This window comes from Myotis myotis, unplaced genomic scaffold (genome assembly GCF_014108235.1).
Source record: "Myotis myotis isolate mMyoMyo1 unplaced genomic scaffold, mMyoMyo1.p scaffold_m19_p_1, whole genome shotgun sequence".
NCBI classification, from domain to species: Eukaryota; Metazoa; Chordata; class Mammalia; order Chiroptera; family Vespertilionidae; genus Myotis; species Myotis myotis.
In genome coordinates, this window is record NW_023416313.1 from 214,302,752 (window position 1) to 214,316,407 (window position 13,656).

Here is a 13,656-nt window from a genome sequence, read left to right on the forward strand (position 1 = left end):
CCCAGGCTGTGGGCTCAATCCCCAGTGGGGGGTATACAAGAGGCAGCTGATCAATGATTCTCTCTCATCATTAATGTCTCTATCTCTCTCTCTCCCTCTCCCTTCCTCTCTGAAATCAATAAAAATATATTTTTTAAAAAAACAACAGTGAGAGACTCAGAAGCTTTTAGTTTGAAAGAACCTCATGACAAGGTTAGAGTGAAAAAATCCAAATATGAATCAGGCAGTTGAATTCAGACTGCTCAGTTGTGCTCAAATTCCTTTTTAAAAATTGTACTTTTTATTAAAGTGATATATGAAAGAACCATATAAATGTTCTAGAAGGTTTGTTTATGAAAAACAGCCGTTTTTCACCTCCCCAGGGCAACCACTTTATGCTCTTTTGCTTGGTTATTTTGATATTTATCTCCATGATTCTGAATATCACACTCGTGTAGCCACTTCCTGAATGTTCAGGTTTTAGGGATTATGTCTTGACTTCCTGTGGTGGAAGGTGAGGAGTTAGTTCTCTTTCATCCGCTCCACTGGAGACGGCTCTCTTCCCATCCTCCTGTCCTCCCACTGTCGTTTAATTAGATCAAATGTGAACATTTGCATTTCTTGGACTAGATAAATGCTCTTCACAACTGATCATATGGTGATCTATAATTACTTCTTTCCTGCAGCAATTTTTGTTGTATAATATTTGCGTGTCTCTGATACTGGAGGAGTTTTATATTTTTATCTTAGGGATTAACTTTATAATTATAATAATATATAACAACTTAGTGTTCTAATCTTTTAGCACTATCTAATATTTCCCTGTTATGGACAATGGCATCGCCCTCTGGACACCATCCTTTTAATGTTTACTTTTAAATTATTAAATATACTTCAGCTGATTTTCCCTCTTTAGATGTATGATACCTCCTGGCTCTCAGCTATAATATAAGGTGAGCTTAGCATCCTCCTCCTTCCCCTCTTCCACTATCAATTATTACTCTGTGTCATTCTATAACATCGGGGTAAATCATTTACATTCTGGTCTGTTCTCCTGATACATTTATTTTAGTTGTAGTTCTCAGTTAAATGTCATCAGTCTTCATCTCGAGTCTTTTTTGCCATGGTTTTCCTCATCCTCACCCGATTGGCTGTAATTCAGCTTCAAATGGTTGCCTTAAGAATGGCTCACCACGGGAGTCATATTCCCTAGGGTCTTGTGTTGTTCAAAATAACTTTCCCCTTGAATGGCAGTTTGGCTGGAAATGAACTCTTTGACTCCCATGTTTTTCAAGGTGCTGTAGGTGTTTCGCTCTCTTCTGATGTGTATGCTGTGGTGGAGAAATCTCATGTCAGCCCAATATTTTTCCCTTTTGTAAGTGACTTGATGTTTTGCGCAGCTATGCAAAAGATTATGTCTTTATCTTTCATCTGATAACACTACTCAGTTTTGTTCCTTTGATTTTAGGAAAGTTTGCTTGATTGTCATCTCCAAACGTTTTCTCTGTTGTATGGTTTTAGTTCTGTCCTTTGGGGATTCCAACTACACATATATTATCACTTTTCTGCCTGTATTTTATGTCTGTAACTTTCCTCTGTGCCTTTTTAACGCTTACGATTTGGTTCTCATTTTGGTAATTTTATCCTCTCCATTCCTTTTTTGTGTGTTCTTCACAGTGCCTATTCTGCCATCTGTTCCTTCCAATTTTATTTTCATTTCATAATCATTAGTGGATTTTTTTTCCTTCCTATTTCTTTCCTGAATTCCATTAGCTCCCATTTCGTCTCCACTAGTTATCCCACTACTATTTTCCTAATTTCTTGCATTGCTGCTTTGTGGTTTCTCTGTGAAAATGCTTAGAGGCGATGACTTCATAGTTTATTACAATTTTGTCTGGTTGGGGTGACATTTTTCTACTGAATGCCTTCCATTCTTTGGTAAGTTTTGCTGCTCTTTTCACATTCTTTTTAAAAAATGGAAGCTTAATATTTATGCTGGGCCAGGTTTTTGTAAAGTACTTGACACCAAACAAACTGGATCTTCCCGTACCAGCTATCTGCTGAATGTTAAATGGGGCTGGGAGAGGAGAGCAGGGAGAAGCAGGTAGCTAGCTGTTCAGGTAGCACATCCCAAGACTCTCCTTTCCTGCTGCCAAAGAGACGGCAGGCCCATCTGTGTTCTTCTATGAATAGTCCTGCCTCATCTGTTTTTTGGACCAGATTAAGGCGGGAGGGTTGCAGGGCGGGAGGGGGACTCAGAGGAGGGAGGCTTACGCTGCTATCCCTCTTCAACCTATATCCACACCTACTGCAAACAAAGATATCTCTTTCAAAGTTCAAGGTGACACCCTTGCTGTCCTAATTGGATGTTTGCTGGCACTTTGTGAGATTTGCAACTGATGGGCTCTTTTATCATTCTCTGTATTTCTTCTGTTTATTTTCTTTTCCTACATGGTGGAATTGCTAGGTGCTATCCCTCTCCCAGCTCTGCTGAAAATGAGTTTGACAGGTATCTTCCCGATTACAATAGTGAAGTCAATAAAAATTCTCTTTCAAAAGCATGGGAAACGCACAGCCGTGCCCATCCATAGAAATGAAGGGCAGGCATTGGGAGGTCCCTCTGCCCTTGCAAGGGGAGGGTTCCTTCCTTAACACCTGCAAGGAGGCCTCCCATCTGCTGCTCTCTGAGACCAGCTATGCCATCAGGGAGGCTCTTCTCCCCCTTGTCCTTCATGACCACATGTTAAGTAGGTGCCTAAGGGTATGCCTCCCTTGGGGGGATGCACAGCTTTGGTGATCAACTTCTTATTGGTGTACGTTTAGGAGGCTAAGGGTTGTTTTAGAGGCACCACATTTTGTATGTGTTTTTAGACCTAGCCTTTAGGACCAGTGGTGTTTCTACATTGGCGCAATCAAGGAAGTTATGTGCCATAAGAAAATTTGGAATGAAAGAGGATTGTTCTTTTTTAAAAGACTCTTCATCTAATTATATGTCAGAGTAGATTCACACTTGCAAATCTGCTTATCCATTAAGATCAGCTATTATAGATATTAGAGGTGTGCGTTACACTAGGGCAGTGATGGCGAACCTTTTGAGCTCGGCGTGTCAGCATTTTGAAAAACCCTAACTTAACTCTGGTGCCGTGTCACATATAGAAATTTTTTGATATTTGCAACCATAGTAAAACAAAGATTTATATTTTTGATATTTATTTTGTATATATAATGCCATTTAACAAAGAAAAATCGACCAAAAAAATGAGTTCGCATGTCACCTCTGATACGCATGTCATAGGTTTGCCATCACTGCACTAGGGTCTGGGGGCTAGAAGCCTTTTCAGACACTCCAGACAAGATTAGTCCACAACCTCACAGCCCCAGCAGGAAAAACATTCAAATTTTCTCATTTTATAAAATGGCTAAGTCAGGGTCTGTATGATGCACTGAAAAACACTACAGCTGCATTGGTAGGAGTCCTATGTTACTTATTGTGTCAACTCCTTAGGAATCAGGGGCTTGCTTTCTTGAACAACTGTGTTCATTGGCCCATATGACCTTATGTGATAAAGGAATGGTGTTTCCAATGAGAAATATTTGATATGTAACATTTCCTGCCTTTTTTATATTCTAATTCTAGAATCTTTGAGTTCGTGCAAATGACACGTAGTCCTTGGTTTCTGATGCCTGGCATCCATTTACTTATTCTGAAAATCATTTCCCCAATGGTCCTCTTCCCCGCTTTTGGCCTCCAGGTCTCAGGGGAAGAATCACCTTGTCTAGACTAAGAAATCCATTACTTTGCACCTGAGAGACCACTGTCCTTAGTTAAGAGATGGACATGAGATCTCTTAACTCATTGGGATTAGCCCAATAAGAACCTCAGTTCCTGGACTGTTACTTGACCTTTGGAGGAAGTGACTTCCTGTCTTACTGGAGGTAAATCTGGAAAGAGATAGGCCCAGACCCCTGCCAGTCATTTTCTTGAATTGCTATGCCTGGAAATCAGCTAAAGAAGCAGAGTAAGAAAGGGGGCGTGAAAAACAGGCTTCTTTTCACATCTTTTGAGCTTTGGATGGAGCTATCTGTGAAGTGTTACGAAATAAATGCTAAATCTCCTGTTTATCAGGCTCCATGCATTTCCTTTTCTGCCAAAGCCAGCCTGCATCGGGTTTTCTATTACCCAGCACTGATAAATACTAACTAATACATATGTTTGGGTCAGAGATCATGGAGGGCCAGACAGTATCCTCTGACCTTCATGGCCAGGGCCTGACCTTGCTGGACACTGCTGCTGCCATCGCCTACCTCCTGTGGGCCACTTGCTCTAGATTTAAAGTCTTAGGCAGAGCCTCCCATTGGATGAGCTTCTGGGTTCCCGTGCTTGTGTCCTGGCTGCTTGGGAAGGTGCTGCCTCTATAGTGGGAGGCAGGACACTGTGTCATACCCGAGGCACAGGCTTGGCACTTTTCCCCAAAATCTGAAGGAAGGTGGATGTTGAACAAGAAACGGCTATAAAACAAGGCATGAAACAAAAACACAAATAAAACCCAAACCATAAGCCTACTTCAGTATCATGGCTCCGTGTTAGTGCTAGAGATTGGGTCCTTGTTCCATTCACTGAAAAAAAGAAAGGCTATTTTGTCCCTCTTTCTCAATACATTGCAAAAATAATGTATTGTAAGATGGCCACCATTTAGCTGGCTAAATTTTAACTCCAAAGTGGGGGGTATTTATAAAGTCACACAGTTTGAGAATTCTAAAGAGAACCATAGTACAATTTAGTAGAATAATCAGGTGAGGAAATAATGGTTTTTCATCATTCATCATATATGGTAGCAAAGCTTCTAAGGAAAATCAGAACTCACTGATCCTCTTAGTTTTTCCTGAGAAATTTTTCACAATGTAGGAGTCAGGCAAGGGGACGCTGGAGCTGAGGAGCTGTCTTTTCATTGTTTGTGAAGCACCGACATGAGCCTGCTTGCTTGAGTTCATATACGACATAATACAGGAAACATGTCCCCCTATTACTAAGCTTCTCTGAAAAACAATCTGTGATGGGTTCCATGGCTTCTACCATCCACACTGTGATCCCATATTGTTGGAGGCTGAAGCTGTTTCTTCCTTTAGCATCACCATGAAAATTGCTGTACATGAAGTGTGGTCTTCACCGTTGGTTGTTTCTTTGGAAAGATCCCCAAGGGATTGCCATGGCAAAGGTCATGAGCCTTTTAGAGGCTCACCAAATTGCTCTCCAGAAAGACTTTCACGGGCTGCATGAAGTTATATACCTTTCAGACACACAAAAACGTGTTCATTGCTTAGAATGTAGGCATAGAGATCTGAGGAATAATAGATTCTTTTCTGAAAAGCAGCGATACTACTGATACTACTCAGTATCAGAAGTCTCTTTTATCTGAATGGATCAAGGCCTTCTTTTTTTAGAAAGCTTTTCTTGTACTCAGACATACAGAAAAATTTACAAGTGTATGGCCAAAGGGAACGCATTTAGGCATTTTCCAAGCTAGGAGCCCCGCCACGAGGAAGAATGGACTCAGCTCCATCTTTGTTGAGGTTGCCCTGTACCTGTCCCCTTTCTCAGTAACGGATGCTGATGTGAAAAAGTCCCACCTGCCCTTGAATGTGGACTCTGCTGGTAGATAGCCCAGTAACTAGCTTTTCTAATCATGACACTCACTCTTGTATGCAGAGACTTCCCCATAAACAAGCACCAACAGAAGGGCCACAGGTGATGGCATTCTGACCAACTGCTCCCGAGTGCAACTGGAGTTAAGTCTTTGAGGCATGTTTGGATTGAGTCACCGGACTCCACCCACATCAGTGAGAGCCCGCGGTCAGGTTCCAGATGGTAGCCAGTAACTGTGTTACTTGCCTGGCAGCCTCATTTAAGAGTTGTGCCTGCCAAGGAACCTGGCAGCTATTTCTAATTAACCAGCGCTTGGTTGGAAGTTTAACCCATGATTTGGGAAATAGCAGTCATTGTGGCCTGCATTCACTGAGCACTGGCCAGGTTCCAGGCACTGTGCTCCACACGCCTTCTCACAATCTCTCATTAACCACAAGAGGCAGGTACTATTTATTAGCCTCATTTTACTGATGAGAAGACTGAGGCTCAGAGACGTTAAGTAACTTGCCCAATATCTCACGGTGAGGAAGCAGTGGCGTTTAGTAGCTTCATTCAGCAGGACCAGCTACAGAATGTGCGGGGCCCGGTGCACAATGAAAATGTGGTCTCCTTGCGAAGAAATGAGTACGAGTGTCAAAACGGCAGCAGCAGAGCACTAACCACAGCACAGAGCCCCTCGAAATGGGGGTTCTGTTTGCACAGGTTGCACACCCATCAAGCCAGCCCTGTGTACAAAGACATTCTGGTTTTAGAATGCACACTTGTCACCACACAGCAGGGCTGCATAGCATGTGGGTTGGCAAAGGTGTGACTTTGGCACATAAATAGCACATAGGAGCATCATCTGTGTGCTCCTCAGGCACACATCCTCCCTAAACATCGGCCTCTCTTCATGGGACTGTTTCATAGCTGGGGGTCAATGGAGCTAAGCCCCATCTTGGTCCTTCTCACATGTTGCAAATGGTCCTCACTGGGCTCATCTCCTTTGAAAGTCACCAGAAGCCAGTTGATGGAGTAGCTCCTTGGATGTCTTTTGTTTTACTTAAATCCAGTTCCAATCATCTGGGCTTGGTCTGCCTTATTGATTGCTTCTCTGGTAGCTGTGTATCCCCTCTCATTTCCCAGCTTTCACAGCCCCCTGCTGTACCAAGAGATGCCCGCACCCCAAATCCAGCCATGGGCCCGCCCAGGTGAGTGAGCCAGCCACTGGAGGTACATTCTGTCCCATGTCCTGGCACTGTGGGAGAACAGCAGAGTTTCCAGAGGGAAAGTAGGAGCCAGCCATCTGTTTTCTCCTGGGGCTTCATTTTCCTGGAGACATATGGCTCAGAAGTGATTTCTTCCTACTGGAAACCACAAGACGATAATCGCTAATACTTTCTGAGCGCCGCCTGTGTGTCGAGCTTCACATACACGTATTTAATCTTCACAGGCAATGCATCTCACCTTTAGTAGCTATAAGGTGAGTGCTATCAAAGAGCCTCACTTCTCAAATGCGGAGCAGGAGGCAGAAAGGTTAGGTAGGTTGCCAACATCCGAGAGTTAGTAAGTGGAAGAACCAGACAAGAATCCACATTTATCTCTAGTTCTAGAGCCTACATACAATCCTCAAACCTCACTTCATAGTTCTCCCAAGCATTCTGGAAGGCTGGGCAGGACAGTCTAACCGGCCAAGTAGGACTAGAGCCAAGAATCCAGGAATGTGGGCCTCCTATTGCCTCAACGTTCCAAAATGGAAGTTCCAGGCTTTTCCTAGAGGCACAGTGTTGACAGTCCAACGGCAGCAGTCACTCCAAATAGTTCCTTGGAGGCAGGGGACAAAAAAGCGCATGCGCACACCCATGCACAAAGTACAGCGTCACTCGGGAATGGCGATTACTTTGTGTCTGATATGACACGATGCCCTTAAATATGCTTAGAGACGTAAATATCACTTCACTAGTGCCCTAGCCTAAGAACTTCGCTTTAATTTTACTTTAGTGTTCCTCTCTGTGAAACACTGAGTAAATAAGGAGCCAGTGATGATAATACTACTTTGCATTGCTATGGTAAATGACACTTCATTGATTTTTTTCCCCCATGTTGTCCTTGACCCCCTCCAACACCAGGGTTTGCAGTGGCTAAGTGAGTCTAAGGACAACTGGGCAGAGTGAGATGAAATGAATCTGGAGCCTCTGTCTTCTTACTTCTCTCTCATGCTCCTGATGACCCCTGACTCAGGGGTGGGGGCAGGTCCCCTCTGAGAGGAAGAGGAAGGCTGCACAGCATTGGTCAGGGCTGCGAAGATGCCTAGTCAGCAGGTTCAAAGCTTAGGTTTGTTTGCCGGTGTCTGCAGTATATTTTTTTCTGAGTTATCAGACTAAAAGAAAACCTAGATCCCTTGATAGTAGTCAGGCAATTATGAGACAGCCAAGCAAGAGTATGAATGTTTCCAGAAGTTACTAGAATGTTTCCGAGAGGGAACCTTAAACCTGCATAATGTGAAACTGTATAGGCACATTTGTTCCCTCTACAAGAGGGCTATGTTATGTAAATTGGATTATTCTAGAGAGGGCTGCTGAGAAAAAGGATTGTGTCCAAGTTCCTGAAAGCACCTGAAAAAAGTTCCAAGGGTTGGTTATTGTTGTGTTGTTGTTGTTTTTCACCATTAAGTCAAAACTGTGGTGAGTCAAAGAAATGCAAGATTTAGAAGGCTTGACTGAACACTCCTTGATGAAACAGCAACTGTGATTTAGATACTTTATGATAAGAGGTTTGAATGAGTCCAAGTGGAAAGTTGAAAAGGCAAATAGCAAGGTGTCTCATTGCTCAAGGTCAGAAAGCACCAGTGAGCTCGCCACATGCATAGAGGAGGATTGGTGGACCAATCATCAACGTTATTCTTTACTGTGCTGCACCCCCAATATGCTGCTAACCATGAACCCAATAACTTACCCACTGATGGCTTTAGAAATAGACCTCACATGAGTCACCCTGATATCGGAGGATAGTCAGGTGACTACCTAGGTACTCATTGACATGAAAACGAATAACAAATGACTTAGACTCATTTCTATACAAACTGTGCTAGTGCCATAATCCATTTTCTTCCAACACCACTGTCTTTAGTCCCATCCATATAGAGTAAGGCCACTATTCACTATACCTCAGTTACTTACTAATATGTACTTGCTGCAGTCTTAAGATGTTGCTGTTTCCAAAGCATTGTTTGACAAACATACTGGTAGACCTGGCTATGAAGGGCTTCTTTTATCTGTAAACATCCATTCCACCAACAAACATTTATTTAACACTTGATATCCCTTGATGCAAGAAGTGGGTGGGAGGCCCTAACCGGAAGTAGATAGAGCATCAGCCTGCGGACTGAAAGGTCCCAGGTTCGATTCCAGTCAAGGGCATGTACCTTGGTTGCAGGCACAACCCCAGTAGGAGGTGTGCAGGAGGCAGCTGATCCATGTTTCTCTCTCATCGATATTTCTTACTCTCTATCCCTCTCCCTTCCTCTCTGTAAAAAACCAATAAAATATATTTAAAAAATAAAAGTGGGTGAGAGGATAGGCTGGACTCAGAGATGATGCAGGGCTCCTAGTAGAGAGAAAAAGAGCCACTGTCCTTCCCCCCACTCTTGACTGTTTTCAGGCTTCCCCGAGTAGGGCTGTGTGGTCCATGGGTCCTTTCTGAATGTGTGCTAGACCACATAGCCTCCTTAGTGCGGGGCACCCATGACCCTGGGAAGGCAAATGTTGAAGGCAGCCACAGTCTGGAGGGGCTCATTTCCAACCTAAAAACAACAATGGCGAACCCTTCTTAGGTGTGCAGGTGTCCCGAAACCAGGCAGGTCCAGGGTGTTTGGTGTTTCTGAAATGGATACTACCACTTTCCATTAGAAATGCAATTTTGGGTGACCACACATTTCCTAAAAAGTAACCTAACTAAACACATTAGATCCAGGAAACATGGATCTCCTTAAAACTATTGACAAGAAGGAAGGAAAGGAGGCCATGGGGACAGTGTTCTGAAGTTTACGGGCCTTTAAAATGAAGTGCTACTTCCTAAAGTTCATCAAATTGGGGGTGGGGATGCAGGAAGGTTTGGAAGGGTCTGTGGAGTCTTTGGTCCTGTACTCTAATTTCTCTGCTACCTCACCACTCTCCCTCTCTCTTTTTAATATTTCTCACCAGGGTATGGGAATATTGCTCCGAGCACTGAAGGAGGCAAAATCTTTTGTATTTTATATGCCATCTTTGGAATTCCACTCTTTGGTTTCTTATTGGCTGGAATTGGAGACCAACTTGGAACCATCTTTGGGAAAAGCATTGCAAGAGTGGAGAAGGTCTTTCGAGTGAGTACTGCCTCTATGTCAACCCTGACCTCTGAGATCCAATGGGCCTTAGCCTTTTGGGATCCAGGAGGGATCATCAGGGTCTTGTCATATCATTACCACTTTTAAGGGAATAGCCTGATGTCACGATCATATTTCCTGTGTGGCTGATGGTCGTCACAGGCACTGTGCCGAAGCTCTTCTCTTCGGTAGTTAGTTTCTGTAGAGTGGTCTCTCTGGAATCACAACACAGAGGGTTAAGTATGGATTTGCCAGCACAGATTTTGTGGAGACATGAAGCACACTCCGTTTCTTCTTAAAGATGGAAGATGAGTCCTTATGTATTTGCAATAAAGTAGAGAACTGTAAATTCATCCATTTGGTTTGGGAACTTCCATTTTATTTGCAGGCTCGGTGTCTTCAGGATGATCCTGGCTTCTGGGATCTCTTCTAGAGCCTGTCTTTTCTAGGCACTGCTTCGTGCTTTGTATCTGTCTCCCCGTGGCCCCTCCCTCTTTCTCCTTCCACTGCTGTGTTCCCTCAGCAATAGGACACTGATGTGCTAATTCATACTAAGGTGCTGATGACTGCTATTGTGTTAGTGGGGTTATTTTTCCTCTTAAGAATACTTACCTTTAAACAAGGAACAAAAGTATCAACTCAAGCAAAATTTATTTACTAAATATGGCATTCCTGGCATCAGTGACAGTCATGTGACATAGATGTGATTGGACTGCGGTTCCCAAGGCCCTCTAACTCACACCTATTCATGTGATTTCACAGAGCACCTGCTTTGCTTTGGTGTAGGGTCATTTCTGCTCTTTTTCTCATTATTGACCTAATGTTCAGGTGTTCCAAACCTTCTTTAGGGAATTTTTCTCATGACGTAATATTTTAAGATGACACTTTGAGATCTTTTTCAGAATCTAGCAATGATGGGAAAGATAGATCAGTGGTTAGCTCTAAATCTGAACTTGTTTTTCCTTCTGAGACAAACAATCATGACCAGCTTTTCTTTAGAAGACTACAGGGAGTTCCCTATGTTAGTTTTGTTAGAACAGCTTTAGTTTGTCAGAGTGGATGAATAAGGCTTAGAGCCACCTTTATAAGCTCAGTGATCCCGAGTGAGAGTGAGCTGCCTCAGTTTACTCCTTAGCAAAAGGGGATGGAATTCTAATCTGCTTTATAATGTTTGGTAATGATTAAATGAAATAATGTATGGAAAAGAGCCTGGCATGGGGCCAGACACGTAGCCTTCAGAGAGCTGTGTGTCTGTCTCCTGAATGAAGTGTTTGTTGGCAGGGTAGCCGCCCATTCACATGTCATCCGAGCAGCTCAGCAGCATGTGGGTTTTTCCTGGAATGCCCCACAACCTTTGCTCCCTAAGTGCTGGCTAGTCAGCCAGCCTCCTTAGACCATACACCCAGCTCAGTGGTCACCATGGAAACCGCCAGAGCTCAAGTTTCTCTGCTTCTCAGAGGTCCAGGTCCGCCTGAACCAGACAGGGCAACCCTGCCTCCAGGAACAGTTCTCAGAGGAGCCCTTCTAGCCCTCACAGCTAGAGAACAGTAAATCTGGCGGAGCAAAGATTCAGAAGAACAGGATTCAAAATCCGGCATTTTTATGTTTAAGTAATTTCTCTAGATCATGGTGTCTTTATTTGTAAAAAAACAAAAAAACAAAAAAACAACTGATTAGACTACAAGCTTTTGAAATTCTTTTTTATAAAAAAAAATGAGGGACTGTGCTCTAATCAAGGAAAGAGGTTGCACTCATTTGATGACACCTGCTACCAAATTTGGGGACTTCGTTTCCCCTAATGTATTTTGAACTTCAAGGAGAGGACTGCTCTCCTTCCCCTGAAAGCTGCCTCTCAATGCTCAGTTCAACGGGCACTGGGACAGCCTCAAAAATCTCACATTTCGTTTTTTTGTTTGATTGTTTTTTAACTATATTTTATGATTTTTTTACAAGAAGAAGGGAGAGGGATAGAGAATTAGAAACATCAATGAGAGAGAAACATCAATCAGCTACCTCCTGCACAACCCCTACTGGGGATGTGCCCACAACCAAGGTACATGCCCTTGACCGGAATTGAACCTGGGACCCTTCAGTCTGCAGGCCGACGCTCTATCCACTGAGCCAAACGGGTCAGGGCTCACATTTCGTTTTTATGCTGATGCCCACTCAGTTCCAGGAAGCTGAGGGTGGTGTATTATGGAATTAGCAGCATACAAGGTAGGCATTTGCAGCCCAGTGGAGGGCGCTGTTGTCAGGTATGATGAGATCCAGGAGCCTTAGAAGCATACTTCCTGGAGATGCAAACAGCAATTCGGCTTGCTGCATGCGGCCTTGCTAGAAAATCTCCCAGCTCCTTGCCATTCATTTAAACTACATCTAAAAGGCCAGTTACTCTTAGGTGATTATTTGAGAACTGAAAACAACAAAACTTGGGGTTGGAATTCCTGGCTCCCATGGAGAAGGTTCATTGTTTTCTCGCCTGCTCAGTGACTGTTAAGCCTTTCCCTTCATCGGTTGTAGTTTTTTGGGGGTAGAGAGGATTTTTTTGTGGAGTAAAGATAAAATATAAAGTCAGTCTTCCAGCTGTCTATATCCTGAAGTGACAGAATTTGGGTCCTTCTACCACATCTGAGCCTCATTTTAAAGAGTTGCTGAGGGTGTCTGTCTTATGTAGGAATGCTTCTGGCTACCGAGTAACAAAGTGCTTGGGGTTAGCATGGAGTGAATAAAAGAAAACACCTAACAAGTCATCTGAAGCTCAGAACTAATTGAGAAATAAACATAGAAATAAACATATGGAGATTGGCTTTATTGCTGATAAGCTCATCAGAGGATGTAGCTTTAGCTTTGATGAGGAGGGAGTTTTCACTATCTCACCCTCACCCTGCTGCATTGTATTTCTATTGCTGTACAACAAATGATCAGCAATGCAGAGGCTTAAAAAAGCAACACCCATTTGATTTGTTATGTCACAGTTCTGGGGCTGACCACATCCCTGTGATGAGCTAAATTTGAATTCTGTCGGCGAAGAAGTTGGGGGAAACAAATGACAGCCGCTAGACACACTGGCCACTTACTGGGAAGCTGTTCTCCCTCCATTTGTCGTAAATCAGGTGACCTTTGGGGTCCTTGAATCACTTAGGGGAGACTGGATTATGCTATGGTAACAAATAACCCTCTGCCAGGGTCTGCTGCAGCCCAGGCAGCTCTCCAGGCTTTAATGGGTTTGGCAGGGGGAGGGGAGATGGGGGGAGCAGCTAGGCATTGCACACTGGCTCTTAAGGGCTTTGGCCTCCAGTCACAGCCCTTTGGCCTGAACTAGTCACATGGACCCACCCAACCACAAAGGGGCCTGAAATGTTTTGTTTGATCTCCAGGAAGGGGCGGAGGTGGGAAACTGGTGAGCACTAGTAATCTCCTGTGCCCATTCCCTGGGACTATGCCTGGGCACACTGTCTTGCAACAACCATCCCTAGCATTTAGAACAGAAGGCCTGTCGATGGCTCTTTGGGGAACACGACTCCCGTGAGACTCATCTCATACCCGAGGATTGGAACCTGCGGTTTGTTCAGTGACTTGCCTGAAGCAACTCAATGAGTCGGTGGCACAGCCTGGACCCGGACCAGTAATCCTGCCTCCTCGTCCAGGTGGGCCACTAATCTTTACTGTCAGAGGTAGGAGCCACACCATG

General features: G+C 43.8%; 1 protein-coding gene across 1 annotated transcript in view; it reads left to right on the forward strand.

The window, feature by feature from the left end:
- The window catches only part of KCNK10 (potassium two pore domain channel subfamily K member 10), a 105,996-nt gene that overhangs the window by 59,970 nt on the left and 32,370 nt on the right, over positions 1 to 13,656 (forward strand). Inside the window, exon 4 of the mRNA XM_036325524.1 lies at positions 9,805 to 9,965. Within this exon, the coding sequence (XP_036181417.1) occupies positions 9,805 to 9,965 (161 nt within the window). The remainder of the gene's footprint in view (positions 1 to 9,804; positions 9,966 to 13,656) is intronic.